Raw genomic sequence first — 12,858 nt, forward strand, 5'->3', positions numbered from 1 at the left:
TTTATAATGATGTGATTCTGATTCTTTTAGGTTTAACTTTGAAGATGAGACGCCAACAACAAACTTTGATACCTTCCCGGCAGCCATCCTCACTGTGTTCCAGGTGAGACACTCCAGACTTCCAGGTGCACTTCACACCGTCTGAGTAAATGAGAGAACGTTGAGTTCATAGAAAAAGAAAGATTTTATCAGTCATTTTAATTAGAGGGAATGACTGGTCTGTGTACCTTCTGTCCCCTTATGAGCTCGCTGATAATCCTTCAATTAGTCTGTGCTCATAACCCCTGACTCTGTAAAGTTACTACGGGTGGAAATTAGCAATTTGCTACAACCTGGCACAAGACATCTATTAATGTTCTTTGTGCACTGTCCCTGTTCAAATAAATAAATTACAATTACAATTATTTAATTCTACAGTCTGAGATTTGCAGGGGGGCTTTACAACCCACCGGTGTCCCTGGTGTCATTCTGAATGTCTTGTCTTCCTCAGATTCTGACTGGCGAGGACTGGAACGCCGTGATGTACCACGGGATCGAGTCTCACGGGGGCGTTCGCCGTGGCATGTTCTCTTCCGTCTACTTCATTGTCCTCACGCTCTTCGGAAACTGTATCCTCTTTGATATCTTGTTATTCAAACTGCAGTGCGTTCGGGTCAGAAGGAGCAGGATTGAAATGTGTAAATGGTTTTGGGTTGAAATTGGTGCTCATTTTCTCCATTTCCTTGTCGGCATTGACGGGAAATAAATCTAGCAATTTCTTTCTCACTGAGTGTACTTAACCCTCGTGTTGTTATCAAAATTTCTATATCAGAAATCTGAGTTTCCTGTTAACTATCTAATTTTAATAACCCAAAAATAAAAGCTGATTCCATACACCGCGCTTTGCAAGTACAACAAATGATTGGATCTCTACTTTCATTGAATTTGGGGTGTTTTATTCAGTTTTTTAGCATGTGAAAAAATAATTGAAATGTTTCGAAACAGTATTCCCAACTAAACGTTGACATATACTCTTCGTCCTTCCTAATATTAGCCTAAATAATTCATAATTTCTGCTTTTTTTTATGATACATTTTTTATTATTTTTATATTTTTGAACACCCAACCTACAGAACAAACCAATACAATCGAACAGGAACCAAAACCCTCACCCACCCTCTGCGGTCTCGAGGAAAACAAAACAAACCAAAATACAAGAAAACATAGGTCTATAGTCGATGACTTGGCTTTGTTGATCCTTGCTGTAGAGAGCTCAAGCATTACTATGTCCAGAAAATATGCCAACCACTGTTTTATACAAAGCGAGTGGGGGAGAGCCAGCACTGAGCTATCATTTTCTTGGTCGCGGTTGATCCAAGTCTCATCATTAAGTAACAAAACAATCGGGTCAGTAGGAATTTGACATCCTATCACATCAGATATTATTGATGTTGTTTTATTCCAAAACTCATGCACCTGTTCACACTCCCAGACCATGTGCAGGAAAGTTCCAGTTTGTTCAGGTTGGCAGAACGTGCAATAGGGAGTAGGAATAGCTTTAGAGACGTATCTCTTCTGGGGAGTCCAGTATATCCTATGACATATGTTGAAGTGGATCTGCTGGTGATTTGGGTTCTTGGAACAGTGGCAAATGTTGTCCCAAACTGTCTCCCAATTAATTACGTTCCCCTCCGAGCTCAACTCTCGCTCCCATTTCTTTAGTATTGGGAGTTCTCCTACGGATGCTTGCATCAGTTTAGCATAAATCCCGGACGCTAATCCTCTCACAGGAGAATCAACAAGCCATTTAATGATTGGGTGCATCTCAATACTGTTCCCCCATGGTACTCCATAACATTTTAGGGCTGATCTTAAGTGAAGATAAAGGAAGAAGGATGTCCTAGGGACCTCAAAACCAACTCTCAGGTCTTCAAAACTTAACATACCTTCATCATTGAATAACTGGTCTAGAGTATAAGTACGCTCCACTGGTTATAAATAAAAGGTTTGTTACCAGACATTAAGTGTATGTTGTGCCAAATTGGGGTGTTCAAATGCCACTTATTGGAGTAGCGTATTTGCTCCTCAACCAGTTTGTCAATGGGTTGGTGATAATAGGGCCATAGGCTAGCATACACTTTTTTGGACACACACCTGCAAAGGCAAGGTCTTGCAGTCTTATACTTCCAGTGAGGTTTTGCTCTATTTCTCTCTATGAGACAGTAGATGAGGGGTCCATCCACACTCTAAGGGCCCGTAGCTGGAAGACTCTGTGATACACTTTAAGGTTGGGGAGGGCCAGGCCTCCCATGTTTGTGGTACGTTGCAAGGTAGAGTATTTTAGCCTAGGTTGTTTATTATTCCAAATATACTTCTGAATTAAGGTATCAAGTTTCTTCCAGAAATGTATTGGTGGGGGTAAGGGGATCATTGTACTTAAGAAATTCACCCGAGGAACTATGTTCATTTTAACAACAGCAATCCTGGACTGTAGCGATGCCGGCAGCGCAGACCAATTGGCCAGATCCCTTTGAACACTACTTAATATAGTTTCATAGTTGTACTGGACAACTCACTGTAGGGATGCGTGTATGGTGATGCCCAAATATGTAATTTTGCTTTGGGTTGGTATTTTAACACTACTGGCTGAAGCCACATGCCTGTTATTCAATAAAAGAAGATTAGATTAGGCCCGACTTTTACAGGCAGACTCGTAGATGAACAAAATCCCATTTTGTAGGCCCTGCTCCTAGTTTAGTGGGGAAAAAGACGTTGCATATTTCATCGAAAAATACTGTACTCCTGTACTTTCTCCTGAGTCCTGTTGTTATTCAGACACCCTGCTGAATGTCTTCTTGGCTATCGCTGTCGATAACCTCGCAAATGCACAGGAACTGACTAAGGTAGGCTCGGTCAGACTGTCTGATGTTGTATTTGAAGATGCATTAGTAACACATAGCAATGTAAATGTACTTTTTTTGTTCTACTTTACAGTGAAACATGTCAAATCAGCAGCAACAAAAGCCTGGCTTGTGCACACAGTATCACCATGTTGTAATGTATTTTCATTAAGCATAATTAGATGTCTTGGTTCTCACTGGCTAAAGGATGAAGAGGAGCAGGAGGAGGCAGCTAATAAGAAGCTTGCCCTGCAGAAGGCTTTGGAGGTGAAGGAAGTCAGCCCGATGTCAGCAGCCAACATCTCAATCTCTGCGTAAGTTCCCTGCCATCTCTCTCTTCTGACAGCAGCTCTGTTCACTCACACTGGAGATTCATGTCGCTTTGTCTTTCAGTGTGTTGTCCTTCTGTATGTTCTTCCCTCTCAGTCTGTAATGTCTGTGTACATACGCACTATGTTTGATGTACTGTCTGGACTTCTCATTTATTCCTACTATGGGAGTGCTCCTGTGGTGTTGCCTCGTTTATTAGCCTGCATTCCAATGTCTATACCTTCGTCAATACAGTAGTAGAAACAATTTAAGGATCCTTCAATCAACAATGTATGTTAGTATTCACCAGTGGTCTTTACTTTCTCAGTCATATGAACAAGATAGAAGAAAACCTTAATTTCACATCTTCATTGTCAGAAGTTCCCATCTTCTCTAATATGATAATGACAGGGATGACTTTATATACGCAGATAGCTCCTGTGATGCCAAAACTTCTGACCCGCCCCCTCTCCACCGCCACCTGTGATTGACAGGTATGGGGGGTCCTGAGGTCAGCGCGGAAATTAATTGCGCCTCCAAATTCCACCTATTTTAGAGCCTAGATTAACACTGAAATTATTATTCTCAAGAGGAAGCTGGTGTTAACACGACACATTTTCATCCTTATTAGTGATTTATAGCTGCAATATGTGATGTTGGAGGTTAAAATATGATTTCTTTTGATACCCATCTGTTCAGTTAAGTGCATTTTGCTCACACCAGATGATGTGATTATGTTCACCTCCCGCTCGCCTCTTAATTGCCATCCTTCTCGGTAAGAAATTCATGAATGTATTAAAAGAAGAAATAGCATTAGGTCAGAGTGTGCACAATGTTTTAGGAGAACTGTTGGTAATTTCAAACGTAGTGTTTATTAAGTGGAGTTTTACACATGACAGTTTAAGTATTAGTTGTTACTAATTATTCCCAATTACTGCCAGCTGTAACGTTGTGCAATGTTAGCTAATGTTAACATTCGCTTATTAACACGTGACCTGCTAAGAGTGAAGATTTAAAGAGGTAATAAGGAATACAGTCCAAATTATGTTTAATAATAATTTAAAACTTTTTAAATAGATTTTACAAAATAATAAAACATACATCAAATCACAAAACGTTATGCTAAGCGTAAATTCAAGTTAGTTGACATAACGTTAATGTCACATAGCTAACAATAATGTGACATAGTTAGAAAACATTTTCCACTTAGCAGCTAGCTAAACTGTATGAATACTAACGTTAATTACCCTGAAACACGCTTATTTCTATACGTAGGTAGGCAGACACAAATAAAACAGAGTAATACAGTACATTTACTCAGATATATAATTTGTGCCAGTAAAAATAAAATGTTTGTAAGTTATGCTAGCTTGTGATTCTATACTGACTTCCTGTTTACATAATGTTATATAGCTAGCTAGCTAGCTAGTTCATTGCTCTTGGACAGTGCTAGTAACCAATTCCTGAAGTCTTTAACGTCACTAACGTTAGCTATTATGACATTTTAATGGTGCAACCTGATTCAATTGCACCTGACTGCAGTACACAGATCGTGGTTGGGCTAAACATTTGACACCGCGGGTGGCGATGATCAGGCATCACATTGGGCGCCATCTGTTGGCGGAGATCAGGCGGCACATTCTCAAACGTCAGTGCAGCACCTTTATAATATAATATATATTATATATAGATATATAGATTATAATAAATAATGATATTTGAATTGTAAAAAGGAAAAGAACAATGGAGTTGGGTTTAGGAAAAGAACCGGTTGGGATTGGGAAAAGAAGAACGGGGTTGGGTTTAGGAAAAGAACGGGGAAATCAAACGTGACATGTGGGAAACAAGCCCCGGTCTCTGGGGGACGCCAGACAACAACAGACGGTTGGGTTAAGGAAAAGAAGAACGGGGAAAGCAAACGTGACTCCTGGGAAACGAGTCCTGGTCTCTGGGGTGAAAGCTTGAAAGTCCTGTGTTTTTCCCTCAGACATGCATTCTTCCTTTTCCGATTGCTATTGGGCAAGTGGGCGGAGTCAAACGTTTAGCTCCACCCACGTCGAGCCGCTCTTCGATCTGCATACTGCGGTCAGGGCTTTCTCACCTGATTTAGCGAATCACTAGTTTGAAACTAGCTAGTAGTCACAAAGAATTTACAGTAGGAGGGACTAGCTATTCAATCTTATGATGCGTCCCAATCCAGCTCTGTAGCTAAATCACCGATTAGCTAGCTAGCTAACTTCTAGTCACACATTGCCAGACCCATCTCCACAGCGCTGTGTCAGTGCTGGATAATGGTGTGGCTACACTGCTTATCTATTATGGCATAGGGGGAAAAGGCTCCGGCTTGTCTGTATTTCTTTAAACCAATCACAACTGCCTTGGGTGCCGTTGCAAAATAGATAGTGGACATAGCGGAAGGGGAGGGACGTCTGACAAGCGAGATGTCAGGATTTATCCCAGCAATGTACATCTGTTGATCCAGACTAGCTAACTTCATATCTTTCCCACTTTCCACTGTCATTAACATTACTGTTATTATGTGATCTTGTGCATTACATTCAGTGTTCTAAGAATACTTTAATATATACATTGAACAGTGTGGTAACACTATAGCGAGTGAGTTTTATATTTCAAATGAACTGTTTTGTGTGCATTAAGTGCTGTTTCAGGGACAGGGTTTCATTACAAAATGACTAGCCTTTTTTGTTTTAAATCCCCTCATTAGAAGTGATTTTACAATCTAAATGTATGTAAAACTCTTACATTTTTACTATAAAAGATCATTTCAATAGTGGTAACCTGTGCTTTTTTTTGGAATGAAACTCCTGAACTGTTTTTAGAAACCCCTGAACTGTTTTCAGTTTCAGCTTTGTGTCCTTATTATGCTGAGGATCATGCTTTTGTTGCTGTTGTGTTATTGACGTAGTTGCACAGTTTAGTCCTTTATTGTAAGACAGAAGGAGACAGGTGGACAGACAGACTGACAGTCCACCTGTCCCCTTCAGATTTGTGTCTCATTTTTCTTATGTTTTTTGTTCTGCATGTACAGTTTTGTAAAGCAAAATCGAGATGCACACTCTCGCAGGTCGTCCATCAACAGCATTCAGTCAGCGTGAGTTATCACTCTCTGTTACAATATTCTCCTCCTCGTCTTCTCTCCTCTACTCCCCTGTCCTTTCCTCGGCTGCTCTCCTCTCTTCCCCTTGTCTCTTCTCCTTGTTTCTTCTCATTTCCTCTCCTTGTCTCCTCCTCTCATCTCCCATTCCGTAACTGTTCTTGTCTTGTCTTTTTTCTGGTTATCACCAGCTCTTTTCTTTTATTATCTTCGGTCCTCTCTTTTACTTGTTTGCTCTCCTCGTCTTCTCTTTCCTTCTCTTCTTCCCTCTCTTCTCCTCTCCCCTCCACTTTCTTTGTTTCTTCTTCCTTTCTTTTTTCCTCCATGTTTCCTCTCTTTTCTTCTCCTGCTTCCTCTCCTTTCCTTGTTACCTCTCCTTTCCTCTCCTCTCCTCCCCTTGTCTCTCCTCTCCTCTTCTCCTCTGGACCTCCAAAAGACTAAATGTCTTCATTACAGGTAAACTGAAATGTATGTATGATTCTTATAATAAAAAAAAAAAAAAAAAAAAAACAAGCCATCACAAACTGCCTCACAGAGTAGAAAAACATGAAATGAAATGGAACAATAATAGCATTAAATCCATATGAGGCCAGTCTGGGTGTCATTGCAACACACTCTGGTCTTAACCAACCACTGTGTGCACTTTGTTGATGGTTGCAACTCCTCTGTGTCGGCGCCTACAGTAATTCATCTTCCGCTCTGTGCTCTCTGATGTGAATAATTTGTGTATAAATATTTAATTTCTTTGAGCGTTGCCATCACCGCAGGCAGTTTGACATTTCCAGTCTGTTTGTTATCACAGACCCCAAGACATCACTTTACAAAGACAATATGAGCCGCGGCCACAATTAAACGCAACCTCCAGCTGTAAGTTTGCTCTCCTGCTGGGCGACCTGTTGTCTCAATCGATTAAAGGAAGGCCAGAGACGCTTATTTAACACCTCACCTGTTTGAGATAACACAAATGCATTACTAGAAGGGACTATCATTTCTTTGACATTGCTTTTCTCAGTGTGTGCATGTGCTTTCTTACGTAATATATCTCACAAAATAATGCTCCTATCCCCTCAGTTTTACATCCCTCACTTTCCTTTCTGTGAACATTTAAACACTACCTATATGTCCGTAGCTCACCTGTCTGTGGATACCTGTCCTGTGTTCTCTGTGTCTTCTGTCTGTCTTTTAGGAGTTATTCTGTCTACTCCTCACCCGCCCGACGAATCTTGAGGTACAGGTGACCAGATGGAACAAACTTAACTAATCCGTAAAGCCTTATGTAAATGAGTCATACTGCGCAGACACAGTATGCAATGCCTTCATATATGATAGATGGAAATGAGGACACATCAAAGGATTGATGGTTTATGATGTCTTTAGAAAAACTCATGTTCAAAAAGGACATTTTTCAACCATTTAGTGTGATCGCTCACTGTATTCTTCTCCAATCAGGAATCCGCTTGTTAAAGACTATACATGTCGGGAATAACCATCACCCATAGCATGTTGGTCATGCCTGCCCCATTTACACATGACCTGAGTCAAACTGAATTTGAAAAATTATTTCTGTTTCAGTTTACTTGCATGCAAGATTAGCAAGGTTTGCCACATGACATGTCAGTCAATTCCTACGTTTGACAGCTGCTGTAAAGCCAAAGTAATAGAGGCGTGTTGACATACACAATCTTACCTGCCGGCACCGCGCAAACAATTTAAGTTTAGGCAACAAAACAACTTGTTTAGGAAAAGATCATGGTTTGGGCTCAAATAAGTAGGTTATGTATGCAAGTTAAGTACATTACGTATTTAAAAAAACTCAGCATTGACTTTTTGTCACACCGGACACGAACAGCGGTTGAAAGTCCATGTTTGTTTGACACATCCCTCCCATCCACCACGTCTTCTTCCAGACGCAGACTGTGTTGAACCAGGTGATACGTGTGCCCAGTGCCCACCCAGACAAAAGGATCCTAATTGACTGTCTATTGGCATTGCTTCCATGGTGCTGGCATGTAAATTTAACACATTACTTGCCACCAGTATTGAATGTGGTGTTTCTCTGAGATCAGGCTGTCTCTTTAAAGCACAGTGGATTTCCTGTACCTAAAGAATGTGGCCAAGTCAATAATAATATGTCTATTTTCCAGTCATGCTGTAGTAGTTATAGGCTCTGATGAAGGCTTCATGCCAAAACACCAGAGCAGATTTGTCAGCCTTTTGATTGTACATCATTTTACCTGACACATGATGGGATTCTTTTGCTGTTTTCATCCTCTGGAGGGCTGCCTTTTTTCCAGACTTTGTTTTTGGATAATACAGACATATAGTAGCTTTCATTTTTGCCGGCATATCCTTTGTCACACAGCCTTGGTTTTAGTTTGTTCCGACACTTTTGTTGTTGTTGTTGTTGACAATTGACATTTTAACGATTATCTACCTTGTTAACACCTTCGCTAATTGATAAAGTACTGTAATAAGGATAGTCATGGGATATGGTGCCCCTATTAAAGGATAGGTTCACACTTTTTAAAGTTTATCAACACACAGTACAACACTCACATGCCCATCTGTAAGCTACATTAAAGAGTTATTGGTTGCTGTTCTCCATAACTGGCCACAGAGAAATACCTTCTTACAGCAATATCAGTGTAGAAGATAAGGACCGAATCCACAGTCCTGTGCAAAAGTGAATTCTAAAGTTCAGCGGAGTTAGACAAATTAAGTGGGTATTATTAGGGCATAATTCCCTCTGACATGGCTTAGCAAGCAAACGGTCTGTGGAAACACAAATTTTCATCCTAAAAAGACTAACTTTGGAAGATATGATTTGTTTAACTGCTGAATACTTGTAACAACTTCGAACTACAATGCATTTTTGCACTACCGAGGACGGTGGATTTTGATTTTAAAGGTGCCATACAAAACCGTTTTTACTTGCATTTTTTGAAATATGTGAGGTCCATATGTGTTTGTGTTATGTTGTGAATGTGAAAATGAACTGCTACCTCCTCTGTCACCTCTGGCCACTGAACAGAAATAAGCAGAGAAATCAGGCCAATTACAAAAGCTGGTCAGTCTGACATTATATTGCCTGAGCTCATTACTATTCATTAGCTCGCCCAGTTGGATTGGGTAAAGGATTCTGACAGCCAGGCTCTCATTGGCTAGCTGTAAACCAATCAGATTCAAACATCTTAGTTTGTTGAATATTAATGAGAACTGGCACAAATCGAGCTGAGTCTTCCTGCAGGCTTTCTATACCACACTAGAATGGCGTGAAACAAGGTAACCAAGGAATTTTTTCCACAAAAAATGTTACAGAGTCCATGGTAGAACTTCAGATATTACCACAAAGTCATGAAATACGTGTGGCAAGGCACCTTTAAGTAATTAAAATCGCGTTAAGAAGGGAATTCTTTTGGGCCAGTATGGACATGAGGAACAATAACAGCAACCACTATCACGCCATGTCAGTGTTGTTGGACTTGAAAAATGTAACTTCTGATAGGTACAACATGTAGATGTACTTAATTAAACCTGTTCCAGAAGTTTTAAATAATTTTTTTAATCCGTAGGGCAGCATGGGCCAAATGATCTGTCCTGAATTCTGGAATAAATTCCTGACAGTTTGAGTAGTGTTTCGGAAGGACGAATTAGACTTTTTGGTTTTGTATTAGTATTAGTATTAGTATTAGTATTGAAAGAAACTTTCATTAGATCAATCTTTTAATTTCAACAAAATGTGGTTTCCTTAAGTATATGAAATAGTATATGCATCTGTTTTAGTCCATGGAAAGCTTGCTCCGCATTCAGCTTGTTTGTACGAGTCATAGGAAAACTTTGTAAAGCATGTGTGAGAACACTGTCCTTTGCCTTTTCCCCATCTATCAGATCATGTCATGACAAGAGCATGTAACAACCCTTAGCAATAGATACATTTTTCCATCTTAGGTGTCGGGGAAATTACAAATAATCATATTTTGTTATGGAGGATGTAAACTAATTTCTTCATACAGTATATGGTAAGTGAAAGCTTTACCATGGTGGACATTTGTGCTGACACATCCATAGACCACCTCGTGTCTGGTTCCTTATTACTTACTTTTCCTAATTAGGGACTTGATGAGTAGAATTAGAGATTAGATTATGGATGATTATGGTGGCTATGGATGAAACTGTGGATGGCGATGTTCACCCATACGAAAAAGAACTCAAAGTAAAAAAAAAAAAAAAAAATCATATAAAATGTTTGTATGTTTGTTTTTCCTTCTCCCATGATCGCTTTCTGTGGGTTTATTCCTGTTTGCAGTAAGGAGCAGCAGCGGTCAGCAAAGGCCATGTCAGTGTGGGAGCAGAGGACCAACCAGCTGAGGAGACACAACATGAGGGCGAGCAGCGAGGCTTTGTTCAACGAGCTCGACCCTGAGGAGCGCCTCCAGGTGTCCTCTGCCCTCCACCTGCACCCTGACATGAAGACTCACCTGGACCGGCCACTCGTGGTGGAGGCCAAGAACGGCGACAAACCCAGCAGGTCTCCTGAAGGAGGACGGGATGAGGCAGGGGATCCGCAGCAGGACTCGACGGGTGACAACTTCCACACGCACTCCAGGAAGCATCACAGGCACCGTGACAGGAACGGGGAGAGCAGGGAGGGAGGCGAAGGCCGGGGAGGGAGGCCCCACGCCCATCACAGCCGGAGCAGAGATCACAACACAGACAGTGCCCAGATAAGAGAGAGGAGAGGGGAGAGTAGCCACAGCCGCGATGGAGGGCAGGGACACAGGCACCATCACCAGGCCGGCTCCCCTGAGGAGGAGGTCAATGACTTCCGAGGAGGAGAAGAAAGAGGGCACCGCCACCATCACTCCCATCGTCCACCAAAAGAGGGAAACGGGATGATAGGGAATGGTGCGCAGGGAGAGCGCAGGGGGAAGGGGGGAGGAGGTGGAGATAGTAATGGAGAGAGGAAGGGGCGCTGCTCTCGTATGGTCAGAGCTCAGTCTACACTGAATGGAGACGACTGTAAGAGGAACAAGAATGGAACCAAAGGCCACAGGTAAGACTGCAGATGTTACTTTGTATCAATGTTTTGGGTAGTTTGTTTGTATGTCTGATGTTGTTGGTGACTATACAATGGCCTTACTATATTCTGACTGACTGTTGTCTAGGGCTGCACGATATTTAGTTTCATCGCCTACATCGCCATGTTCGCATGCACGATAGTCACATCGCAGGATGTTGAGATGTTGACGCTACAACTTTTATTCTGCTTGATAGAACAGTTACTTTCACCGTTCTCCTTTTACAAGATTGTTACCCCTTTAAGACAGGTAGCCACGTGGGCAACGTGTGTATGTGACGTAACGTTAGTCCGACGGGGTTTATAACGGGAAGTGAGGCTCTCCCGTGTGTAGGAAAGTAGCGTAAGCGGCAGCTGCCACTGACACAGTGATGCACATGCTTTTCCATGGGTAGTGAAGCTACAGTAGTCCGTGTTTTATGTACGCTGCAAAGACTAAATCTAAATCACCTGATTAATGCAACGTAATCACGCCATCTCCCGGCCATTTTTCACCGCAGAAAGCTGCTACCAGCTAGACTAAAGCTAATAAAGTTAGCCTAAAGAAACAAGGCGTCTGTCCCAACTAACGTTATTGTTAGGAAAACCTAACACTAATCTACAATAGCAGTCTGTGTCTGATCTAACGTAATTTACACTGATTTCAGTGTTTTTGGATACACAGTTTGTTGCTAGTGCGTAACATGCAGGCTCTGCATGCACAGCAAACCAACAATCACAATCAATGTTGATCAATTTATCAAGCAACCAAATCATGCCCGCTAGTCGACCACAACCTGAAATTTAGAGGAAGCAACATGCATGCATTGTTAATATCATTCACTTTAGCCTGGATTGATAGTATTATATGAATACAATGGTGTCATGTCAGTCATTCATTGTATTTCTTCCTAATTTCCCTCTCCAAAATCACTTAAGAAGAGTAGTCACAGCGCTTACTTGATTTGGTTATTGTTAAGCATTAAAGTTAAACAAAGACTGGTTTACATAAGAAAATTTCCTTTTTTATTTTCTATGTAGATGCACCCCCTCTATAAAATCACCCCAGTAGTTGAGAATGATTCATTATTTCTAAATAGAGCTATTTATGTCATCTTGTAAAAGTTAGTCTTTTTTTCATATATATATATCGCAATGTCAGTTTTATCCAATATCCTGCAGGCCTACTGTTATCCTATATATATTCAACTATTGACAATTACTATAAACTATATACAATAGAGTTGATTTAAAGGAAAACACTGTCCTTTCATTAACAACATGGTTTGTGTGTTTTATTTTTGACATTTTACACAGCAACTTTATTGCTGCTGTGTTGCTTGTCTTGTAAAACTTTGTGCATTGTTGTTGTGGTGTGGCAGGGCAATGGATAAATTAGCTAGAGACACACCTCATTTCAATTTAGCTGCATAATAGATCATTGATGTGTCTCTTTAAAGCCATATATATATATATATATATACACACTCAATAGTTTG

The 12,858-nt window shown here is 40.8% G+C and overlaps 1 protein-coding gene across 3 annotated transcripts in view; it reads left to right on the forward strand.

Annotated features, from left to right (window-relative positions):
• Positions 1-12,858, forward strand: part of cacna1bb (calcium channel, voltage-dependent, N type, alpha 1B subunit, b) — a 226,803-nt gene that overhangs the window by 137,493 nt on the left and 76,452 nt on the right. For 2 of the 3 annotated variants that reach the window (XM_039780357.1, XM_039780358.1), the window contains 6 exons: positions 31-103; positions 491-608; positions 2,815-2,882; positions 3,087-3,193; positions 6,238-6,300; positions 10,610-11,356. In XM_039780357.1, coding sequence (XP_039636291.1) covers positions 31-103; positions 491-608; positions 2,815-2,882; positions 3,087-3,193; positions 6,238-6,300; positions 10,610-11,356 — 1,176 coding nt within the window. Of the gene's footprint in view, positions 1-30; positions 104-490; positions 609-2,814; positions 2,883-3,086; positions 3,194-6,237; positions 6,301-7,489; positions 7,532-10,609; positions 11,357-12,858 lie in introns of all 3 variants that reach the window. The other variant, XM_039780356.1, reaches the window with a different exon arrangement.

This window comes from Perca fluviatilis, chromosome 17 (genome assembly GCF_010015445.1).
Source record: "Perca fluviatilis chromosome 17, GENO_Pfluv_1.0, whole genome shotgun sequence".
Classification (NCBI taxonomy): Eukaryota; Metazoa; Chordata; class Actinopteri; order Perciformes; family Percidae; genus Perca; species Perca fluviatilis.